At 53.2% G+C, this 11,521-nt stretch overlaps 1 protein-coding gene across 1 annotated transcript in view; it reads left to right on the top strand.

The window, feature by feature from the left end:
- The first annotated feature begins 891 nt into the window (after window positions 1–891).
- LOC144134064 (uncharacterized) overlaps window positions 892–11,521 on the top strand; it is a 41,460-nt gene continuing 30,830 nt past the window's right edge. Inside the window, exon 1 of the mRNA XM_077667056.1 lies at window positions 892–1,447. Within this exon, the coding sequence (XP_077523182.1) occupies window positions 892–1,447 (556 nt within the window). The remainder of the gene's footprint in view (window positions 1,448–11,521) is intronic.

Genomic DNA, 11,521 nt, shown 5'->3' with positions numbered 1-11,521 from the left:
TGTGCTGTGCGATGTCAGTGCACGTTAAAGATACCCAGGTGGTCGAAAGTATTCCGGAGCCCTTCAATACGGAACCTCTCTCTTCCTTTCTTCTTTCACTCCCTCCTTTATTCCTTCCCTTACGGTGTGGTTCAGGTGTCGAACGATATATGCGACAGATACTGCACCGTTTCCTTTCCCCCAAAACCAATTTTTATTGTTATTGTTGTTAGTGTGGGCATGAGATTGTACCAAAAGACGTGTTTCATCGTGGCTCTGTTTCGAGCATTCGGGTTCGAATTCGTCTTGGTTGGTGTAGTGCTTTCTTATCGGGATTGGGAGAATTAGAAATCGGTTTAAAGGAGGGGATATTAAGCAGCAACAGTCTCACATATCTCGGTAGGCACCAGAACTTCACCTTGATGGAGGGGATAAGTGAGGGAGTGAAAGAAGAAAGGAAGAAAGGGGTGCTGCAGTGGAGGCCTCCAGAATATTTTCGACCACCTGGGGTTTGATGGATGGAAACAACTTTCATTACACGCATCCGCGTGCTAGGGCTACAAATCAACAACAAATGTAATAATGGAATAGAGATTATCAAACTATGACGATTCCCCAAGGCAGCAGACGCCAAGGACACCGCAGGCGCCTTCTCAGTGAGCGGCCCCCAGCTGCACGGGGAAAAAGGGACAGGGAAAAGATAATAAACGCTCCTCCGCTTTTCACAGAGGGGGGCCAGTCTGACTCCCGCCAGCAACGTGTACTGTCGGTTTACGAAGCGCTCTTCCCGCGCCGTCTTTAGGGCACGTCGGTGACCCGTTTCAGCATTTGCTTCTAAGCTCACCTCCTTACAATATTATAACAATTCTGGCGACGAGGTAAAAGTTTTCCGGCATCCCATCATCTGCAACTATGCCGACCTACGGAGCATTGGAGCCATTCCACGGAGAAGGAGGAGCCTGGACGGAGTACTTGGAGCGATTCAAGCTGTTCTTCGACGCCAAAAGCGTTCCAGAGGAGAAGAAAAGGTCCGTGTTCCTGACATGCTGCGGGTCCAGTACCTACTCCTTACTACGGAGCCTGCTGACGCCTAAAACTCCAGATCAAGTCTCTATCGACAAGATATTCTCCGTGCTTTCGGGCCACTACATTCCGAAGCCTTCCGTGGTGGTCTGCCGCTTCAGATTCAATAGTCACTCTCGCCAACCGGAGGAGTCTGTGAGCGACTACACCGCATCACTGAAAAAGCTTTCATCAAACTGTGAGTACGGCACCTTCCTTCCTGACATGCTGCAGGACAGACTCGTTTGCGGCATTAATGACACGTCAATGCAACGACGCCTGCTTGAAGAGCCAAACCTGACGTTCGAGTCATCAGCCAAGCTCCTAATTGCAAAGGAGACGGCTAAAAGAGACTCAAGCATGTTGATGCATGCTCAGGGCATGACCGAAGCGCAGACAGTTCACAGTGCGATGATCGAGCAAATGAAACAGACGATAAGTTGTTATCGCTGTGGAGCGCCGAACTACGCAACAGTATGCCAGCACGCAAAATCCCGGTGCAACACATGCAGCAAGATCGGGCATCTGGCCAGAGTATGCCGCTCAAAGGCTGCCGACACGAAGCAAAAGAACGTGTCCAGGAAGCACAATGCGGAACGGCAACAAAAGCAGCCAGTTCACAGCCTAGCGGACAGTGGAAATCTTTCTGAAATCCAGTCACAGGTCTTGGAGACGTGGCAGATCAACAGCGAGAAAACAGTTCCTCCGTTTGTAGCAGTTTTGCAAGTCGCAGTCAGGCCTCTTAGAATGGAGATAGACACGGGGGCCAGTGTCTCCGTAATAGAGGAGACCGAATTTTAACAGTGGTTTCCCGAGCTCTCAATAGACCCTTCAGACGCAATTCTGAAGAGTTATTGCGGAAGTCTGACACCCGTTAGGGGCAAGGGTATCGTTTCAGTCCAGTTCGGACGAAGAGAGGCAACACTGCCTTTGTTTGTAGCTCCGGACCAGTGTCCAACCCTTCTCGGACGAAACTGGATCAGTGCTCTTCAGCTCGTCCTAAACGACGTCAGATCCGTTGATTGACGAGTGTCGACGAGCTGCTGAATTGCTACAAAGAAGTATTTTCCGACGGACTAGGAACATTCAAAGTTGTGAAAGCCAAAATTGTTGTCAAGGAAGATTCACCGCCAAAATTCTTCTAACCACGAACGATTCCTTTTGCATTGCCGTTTCCGAAGAAACCATGCTCTAGACTGCATATCGGCTTTGGTGGTCAATTTCTAGGACACTACTTTTTCGTCCTAGTCGATGCCTACTCTAAATGGGCAGAGGTGGTTCCCGTTCATGCACATTCAGCAGACGCCACAATTCGATGCCTGCGAACCATATTTTCCACACATGGCATTCCAGACATCAATGTCTCCGACCACGGCACCGTATTCACCAGCGAGAAGTACGCTGATTTCTTGAGCAAGAACAGCATTCGGCGAATCCTGATCCCGCCATTCCACCCAGCATCGGACGAACCAGCGTAACGCGTCGTGCAAACAATAAAGAAGAAACTCAAGAAGGCGCCGCCTGGAGATTTCCAAACAAACATCGACAGGATCCTGCTTTCCTACAGAACAACGCCGCACGCGTTTACTGGGTCACCTCCCGCTGAGCTCCTCATGAGCCGGCAGCTGCAAACTCACATTCAGCGAATGCACCCCGGCCTAAGTGCGCATGCGGACTTCTTGCAATTGAAGCAAAAGATACGCTGCGATATTAACCCACGCAAAAGTTGTTTGCCTTCGTCCGACGAGCCAGTCCTTGTTCGAAACATCCGACGAGGCCCAGCTTGCATTGCAGGAATGATTTGCCCACCCACAAGTTCTTCGTCGCTTCAAATAGAACTCGAAGACGGAACGCTGTGGAACAGGCACGCGGACTACGTGCGACCGCGAATGACGCCCGGCGTTGTCTCAGATGACGAGGAGCCTTCTCCTGCACTAGCAGCGGAAACGGACACAGAACAGCTGTCCCCACCTTGCTGCTCATAATGCACCGAGCCGTCTACAAAGGCCTCGGCGCGGCAACAGCAGTCGAGTGCGGCCCCTTTGCACCCAAGCTTCGTCGGTCTACCCGGGTCCGGAGGCTTGTTATCTACTACGGACTGTAGAGGCGGAAACAAGACACGGCTCGTCCCCAGTGCGGTAAAGCAGGCTTCATAACAAAGGAAAGGGTATGACGATTCCCCAAGGCAGCAGACGCCAAGGACACCTCAGGCGCCTTCTCAGCGGCCCCCAGCTGAACGGGGAAAAAGGGAGCGGGAAAAGATAATAAACGCTCCCCCAATTTTCATGGAGGGGGCCAGTCTGACTCCCACCAGCAACGTTTACTGTCGGTTTACGGGGCGCTCTTCCCGTGCGCTCCTTCAGGCACGTCGGTGACCCGTTTCGGCATTTGCTTCCAACCTCACCCCGTTACAATACCATAACACAAACTACAGTTACGTGCGAACAAATCAGTAGGATGATTGTCAGGGTATCTGGCAAGCACAGTGGACTCATGGAAAAGGAGACAATACGCCTGGTGCATGCGTTTTCCCTTAGCCGAATAACATATGCAGTGCCCTACCTCAAACTACGGCAGAGCGACAAGAAGCAATTAGACGTAATAGTCACAGTGGACATCAAGAAGGTGCTTGGACTCCCCTCCAAGATGTCCACTGATCGCCTTCTCCACCTATGAATGCATGACACGCTGGAAGAACTACTCGAAGTTCACCAAACAAGCCAAATAATGCGGTTATCGACAACCAAAGTTGGTAGACGAGTCCTCGAGGATCTGCACATAGCGCTTCCGCCAGCAAAAGAAGGCAGAGGGGACATTCCCAAGGAGTGGAGAGATAAACTACTAGTTAAATCAATACCAAAAACATGCATCCCGAGCACAATCAGCATCCCGGAGCTGGAGCGATACAGAAGTATTACGGCAGCAAAAATGGCACGTATTATGTAGACACGGCGGGTTCTACGCAAGAGGGCCTCTGCACCGTAGCGGTCATACACGAGGGAAAGCAGGTGGATGGACTCTCGGTGAAAACTAGTAAAGTTGCGTTAGCCGAGGAAGTGGCGATAGCGCTGGCAGCCACTCAATCCGACGCCACGCACATAATTTCTGATTCTCAACACGCCTGTCGAAATTGTATAAGAGAAAGAAGAACGCCGCTTGCCAGCAAAAGTTTTGCAAACGCGCAACATAGCTCAATGCAGGGAACAAAGAAATGCTATGGGTGCCCGGACACCAGGAAATAGAACGGAACGAGGCTGCTCACACAGCCGCCCGAACGTCTCTCCCCCGAAGTTCCACTGAATTCCCATACTCTGAATTCCACTTTGTTCCACTGAATTCCGAATCCGCCTACGACATACGCGGACAATAAAGCCTATCTGCGCCTCAGTAGGCAGACATTTCCAGAGCCCGCCAAGGGCCTGGATAGAACTGAGGAAGGACACCCCAGAAGGGCGCGGACGGGGTTGTTTCTAAGCCTGGCGATTCTAAAACACATAGACCGTACATTTTCGGTGTACTGTAAAAATTGTGAGATATGTGGAGACGCATATCATAATGTATGGGCCTGCCAAAAGAATCCACAAATAGAGTAAATAAGCCAAAGAGAGAGGGATGGGAGGCGACCTTGTCCGGCTGCTTGGATCTGTAGCCCGAGAGGGCTCTGGTTCAAAGAGCGCGGGTAGCGGCTACCGCCGATGGTGTCCCGGAATGAGGACTACCACCCAGGCACGAGAGTGTTGGAACCCTCCACTTTTCTCTAAAACCCACTCCAGTGCAATAAATAAAGTTTTACCACCAACACCAGAGTGGTCCCCTACTGGTCCAGGAGCCCACGGGCTTGTTCTTCACGTAAAGCACGATCCACCAGGCAATTCTTGCCGGCGCACTGAGTGGTCCGTAAAGCAGCCTTGCAGGAAGAATGAGTGGGATTGGGGATGGAGGGGGCGGTACTCCCTAGCGGGAAAGCACGTTCCCTAAGGTAGTATTTGTAGTAGCAGTATGTGGTTTTCATTAAAATAATATTAAAAGAAGAAAAAGATTTCTGCTAGTCCCGGCATCTGCCATTGATACTGAAGGGCCTGAGCTGGGACAGCGGAAATAAAGGAGAGCAGGCAGAATGGAGAAATGAAACGAAAGATGTGAGGGCACAGGAAGAGAGGATAGGGGGAGAGGTAATGTACACAAACTATTTACACAATAAGAAATGTGTCCAGGTTGTGCGCGTGATTAGTTAATAATGGAGGAATAAAAACACACGCGCACAGCCCTATGTTGACTACAAAAGGAGTGCGGTGTCTAGTTGTTAATCGTCCGAGGTAGAACTTGAGGAGCGTTCGTCCACTGCGTGAAACTACCTGGCGGAGAACAGACGGGACGTTAAGCCTGTCTAATTGAGGAATGCACAGAGGCTCACCAAGGTACGCTCACGGGTGCGCGCACTGCCCTGTGGCATTAATATCGTCTTGAGGGAAACTGGCAGTATGCCCATTTTGCCCTATAGGCCGCAAGCATATCGCGACGAGCATCGACGAATGCGGCGCAGTAAAGGAGCAAGTGCTGTAGGGTTTCCACTGCAGCGCATCCGTCACACGCTTCACCTGTCGCGATTCCGTGACGCCCCGTCGTTTCCCGGGCCACACGCAGCCAATACGCGCGCGGAGAATCATTACACGTTGCGAACGCGTAAGTGCGCGACAGCCGGTGGTGCTGTCGATGCGCTCACCTCCTGCGACGCGTGGGTCGGGGTGCTGCTTTTGGAGATGGTCGTGGATGACCGCACGCACGTCCTCTAGCGCAAGGGGGATATCCCTAGCAGGTAGTTCATGTGAGGTGGTCGCGAGGTCGTCAGCTTCTTCGTTGCCGGAGATGCCATAGTGACCAGGCACTCACTGTGTACGCACAGCGCATCCTCTCTTCGCGAGGCGATCGATGCGCGATTGAATTTCCTGCACCAGTGGGGTAGCGCGGCCGTTGGACTGCAGGCGGCTGAGGGCGGCGCGGGAGACGCACAGCAGAGCACTCCTGGGCGGCGGAGGCCATAGGGTGAGCAGCAGGTCGAGCCCGAGCCGGATCACCATCAGCTCAGCCGTGGTGGAGGAGCCCAGGAAGGTTGCGTATTGCTGGCTGTGCACTCGCTGGGCGTGGATGGTAGCCGCCGCATCAAGGGAGCAGCTGTCGCGGGCCACTGAGCCGTCGGTGTACACGAGGAGATGGTCCTGGAGCTCCTCGTGTATGACGGCTCTGGCCAGCTGCTGCACAGCACAGAGGGGTGTGCTCGGCTTTCCTGCGATGCCGACGATCTCTCGCTGTACCTCCGAAGCAGCATGCCAGGGCGCGCAGAAACCATAGGGTGGTGGGATCAATTGCTCATACTTGAGCAGCGCCGCGCCCATTCGTGCGCGCGGGTGCGAGCGCATACGCTGCAGCACCGAGCCGCTGTCCGGTTCCCGGTGAAGCCGGTCGATGTGATTCAGTTCCCAGTGCGCTGCTTGGAGCTCAAGTGGCCACGCTCCTGCCTCGGCCAACGTTGCTGCGCACTGCGAGTTTTTGGGCAGGCCTAGGCACACGCGCAGGGACTTGCGGTGCTGAAGCTGGAGTTTCTTCCAGCACGGCTTGCGCACCGTGACGAGCGGCTGCGCATAGGACACCGCCCCTAAGGCTGCGCCATTGTATAGCCGCAGAGAGGCATGTTGGGAGATGTCCTGGCCTCGAGCTGTGAGCTTGTGCACGGCGGCGGTGATCTTCTTCATCGGCAGATAGTCCTTCGTCGCCGCAGGGTGGAGGTAACGGTGTCAGTCGATGTCCAGGCCAACGTACCGCACCGATTTACGCCAAGGAATCGGAGTCCCGTCCAGTGACTGTTGCTCAAGGTGCGCGCGCGAGCGCGAAACGCAGGCCATGGCCACCGATGTTTGTCCGCGCTCAGCGACCGACCAAGGCCCTGCAAGCTGACATCGATAGCGGTCAGAGCTCCCTGAAGACACCCCCGCACGCGGAGCGCTTCATCTGGTGGTCAACGGCACCACATAGCTATGTCGTCTGTATATATGGACATGTACATATGGTGTCGGCCGCTCGTGGGGAGGGAGGCCGGCACCACCGACATGGCCACATTAAACAGAAATGGTGATAAGACAGAGCCCTGCGGCACGCCCATGTCCACCGGGCGTGGCTTCGAGAGCTTACCCCCTATTCGTACGCGCATGGTGCGCCCGCTCAGGAAGCCATGAACGTATCGCAAAAGGCGCTCGCTCACACCAGCCCCCTCAAGCACCGCGAGAATTGGTGTGCGGTGAACATTGTCTAAACCGCCCGAGACGTCCAGTAGTAGCAGCAGCGCAACCTCGCCTGCCGTCCTGGCATGCCCCAGCGCTGTAACAACGTACGATATAGAATCAGCCGTGAACCGCATTCCACGGAAACCCATCTGCCGCTCGTCAAACAAATGATCCTCCGCGGCCCGCTTGTTCAGGCGCTGCAACACCATATGCTCCATGAGCTTACCTGACGCCGATGTTAATCCCACCGGCCGGTATCCGCTCAGCTCCGTAGGTGGGCACCCTGCCTTTCGGATGGGACAAACGACCGCGGTTCGCTAATCTTCCAGTAGCTCCCCGCGTTCCCACACCCGGTTGATTTGCTACAGGAGGATCTGTCGTTGCTGCGCATCTAGGTTTCGCAGCATTTGGTATGTCACCCCGTCCAGTCCGGGCGCCGAGCAGCAGCGGCAGCGCTGCAGCGCATTGTTCAGTTCCGCCGTGGTGAACGGCGAAGCACATGGACCTTCAGAGGCGACGGGAGAGGAAATGGCGTCGATTCTGAGGATGTCAGGAGCAGCTCTTTTAGCTGCGTTTGTGGGGCTGGGCTGCGCGAACCGACCGCAAACCGCTCTTCCAACTCTTCAAAGCTAAGCCCGCTGGAGATTGCGAGGGCCGCCAGCGGTTGACGGTTTGCCTATGGTTCGATGATGCGCTGCAGGGCGTCAAACAGCCTCCGCGAGCTGACATCTTCCTCCATCCTTTGGAATAGTGAAGCGCGCTGCTGGCGATATAGCTTGTTGGCGTGGCGGCGCGCTGCCGCGTCCAGGCGGTTGCAGACAGTCCAGTCGGCGGTTCTGTCAGTCTGTCGCGCCCGTCGCTCTGCGCGATCTTTCTTCTCGCGCAGATCAAGCAGCTTCATATCAGGTGTGGGCTGCCCTGCCCTTACCTCTGCCCGTTGGGCAGTTTCGAGGGCGCTTCGAACTACACTTGAAAAGAAATCGGCGCCAGTGGCCGCCGCCTCGTCGACCGCCCGCCTGAACGCACTCCAGTTGGTATCGGAGTAGGTACGTGGGTTCAATGCAGTGGGTTCAATTAGGATAGAGTATCATCCGAGCCGCAGAGAGATGGTGATTGGCGCCATGTCGCCTCGATGCCTCTGGATGCGAAGGCAACGTCGATGCAGGAGCCGGTTGTTCCGCGTCGTCGAAAGGTGGGCTCGCCGGTGTTCAAGAGGGTGAGTCCCAGCTGCGTTGCTGCGTCGTGCAGGTCGTCTCCACGCGCGGAGTGGCGCGCACTGCCCCACGCACTATGGTGGGCGTTAAAATCACCACAGATGATTTGGCGCGGGGCATAGCACGAAGACACAGCACGAAAACACAGCGCGTTCCACGCGACAGCTGGACGCACAAAAACACTGGCCACCGACGTGTCAACACCACCGACGCGCACTGTCACCACCACGCACTCCTGTGTCGCCGCCGCCGAGCCGACGAGGCTGTGCTGGACGTCCTGCCGCACGTATATCGCGCACCTTGATTTCCCGGGGCGATGAGATTTGACACAACAGGGCACTGCGGCACAGGTGGGTTCATCGCACGTGGTGGCTGTGGTAGCCAATGTAGCCAGGTAGCGGCATCTGGGGCGACCTTGGACCACATACTAAAGGAATGTTTTCATGCCCCCGGGAGGAACGTGGTATAAAGTCGAAACACCAATGGGAGACCTTACTACTGAGCTCCGACCCGGCGACTCAGCTACAACTCGTCCGACTGGCCGAAGCCGCCGCCGAGAGTGAAGACTTTTCGGCCGTCGTCTCGGCGGGTAGCCTTCTGGTTACCCTGTGTCTATCGGATATAAAAAGTTTTCCTATCGTATCTTATCACAGCGAGGACACCGAACTGCAACGAGGACTGGTTCGCAGGGCCCACGCTGCAGCGAAGGCCAATGAGCTGCCGCAATAGCCGCACCACCCACGGATCGGACAATTGCCGATATTTAAAAAAGTTTCAATCAATCAATCAGGCAATCTCTGGAATAATTTAGACCACCCGGAGATCATTAACGTGGACTGGTACCGCACAGCACTCCGGCGCCTCCAATGTCTCGAATAAAAGCGAACTTCTCCCGAATTATTCTAATAACTTGATCGCTATAAATTATATGCCAAAATAAGGCCGCCACCGTGTGTACGACGTGGACGTAACGAGCGTTAGCTGTTTGGTTTACTAGCTGAAGAAAGCGTAGAACGCGCCGCTTGTTTCGAGGAACGGAACGTAATACCTTTTGAAACGGGGTGGATTGCCACCATGCTCGGCTACGTATGCACGCACGCCGCCTAGCGAAACGATCGCCGCCTAGCGCCATCTATCAGAGACATTACGATGCACGTCTACACATTGTCGAGTAGAACCCCCTCAAGAAACGTCCCAAACGGAATTTGCTTCGTTTCGGGGGTCAAGGTGGGCCTAGAATTCGCCTTGTGGTGCGATATGAAAACGCTTCAACGGGTAGTTGCATGTATACAATGTTTCGCTATTAAGTAATTGTGGTTTTCTTTTCTATATACAGTGACACATATATAGGCATATACATTCGTCCGCTATAAATACTCCACCAGAGGGCAGCACACACACACACACACACACACACACACACACACACACACACACACATATATATATATATATATATATATATATATATATATATATATATATATATATATATATATATATACAGGGTGTCCCAGCTAACTCAGACCAAGATTTTGAAAAGACGTAAGCGTTCTTCAGAACTTGTATCACGTGGATATTGTTAGGGTTTATCTAAAGTTACCGTACGATTTTTTTCCTCTTCGTACTAGAATAATTGGTCGCGATAAATTAATTAACTTTTTAAATAAAGCTTGAAACGCTCAGGCGTCAATAGGAAAGTTGTGGAGCTCCACAAATATTTTCCAACCCCGGCACTTCCAATGAGATAGCCATAGCGCGGCCGTTTTTATTCAGGAAAAACGAAAGCCCGCGGAGTTAAAAAAATACCACGTGACTGCGCGCTCCGTGCTCCCGAATGCGCCGCGATTACAGCGCTCTCATCCGAGATTTGTAAAAAAAACATCGCCAGCGCTGCGCTTTCTCTTTGCTTACGAGAAAGGGCTTCAACCTTTGCTCGGCTCTGACATTATACCGACAGCGGCTGGCGACGGCGCTCCGAAAACACGTTCGTCAGCAGCCGCTCGCGCCTGCCGCGGAAGAATGCGCCGTCATTAGCCGGTTATTTTCCAGTACTATGAAAAGAGCCCTTTGTTTCTCAGCGTTTAAGTCGACGCAGAATGCCACAAATACACACAAAATACGCATGACACATCTGAAACGTGTGCGAGACAGGGCGTCATTTGTCATAATCCCGCTTTCTTCTAAGCTGTGCCAACGGCTGGATGCATGTGAGCTCAACTGTCTATTACTGTAATGCCGCGTGAAACCGCTTCGAGGAATTTTTTAGCAGTGCCTGAAGAATGCCGTACTCAAACGAGCAGAAGGCGAACATGGTCTTGGCCTTGGGGAGCAGCACGGGGCGATAAGTGGAAAGCTGCCAAGGTGTACCGAAATTAGCAGTGTGGGGGAAGACCTAGCGCAAACACAATAATGAGGAGTTACTTGACGCTGAAAGAAACAGGTAGCTTCAAGAAGACGCGGCACAGAAAGGGTACTATCACTGAAGAGGCTGACGGAGACATTTTGGCTTTCATGGCTGCAAACCCTCATGCCTGTTTGCGTGATGTGAGTGCTGAGGTTGACATTTCAAAGTCTTCAGTGTCAAGAATTATTGGCAAGGCTGAAATGCATCCGTATCACCTCCAACTGCATCAAAAGCTGGAAGAAGGAGACTCTCAATCTTGGCTTGACTTCGCAAACTGGATCCTGTTGAGCAGTGACGAAATAACGAATTTTGTTGACAAAGTGCTCTGGACAGATGAGGCAACCTTCTCCAGAAATGCTCAAGTCAACATCCATAATGCGTATTACTGGAGCGATACGAACCCACACTGGCTGGCGCAGACCAAACAACCGTACCAACGGTCATTCAGTGTCTGGTGCGGTATCTTTGACAGAAGAATAATTGGCCCAATATTGACCACATATTCACTGCTCAGTGATACCTGAACGACATATTGAAAGGCCCGGTCGAAGATTTTTGCTCTGATCTTCCTCTCGCGCTTT

This window comes from Amblyomma americanum, chromosome 5, assembly GCF_052857255.1.
Source record: "Amblyomma americanum isolate KBUSLIRL-KWMA chromosome 5, ASM5285725v1, whole genome shotgun sequence".
NCBI classification, from domain to species: domain Eukaryota; kingdom Metazoa; phylum Arthropoda; class Arachnida; order Ixodida; family Ixodidae; genus Amblyomma; species Amblyomma americanum.
The sequence above is the reverse complement of the archived record's forward strand: the minus strand, read 5'-3'. Positions and strand labels throughout refer to the sequence as shown.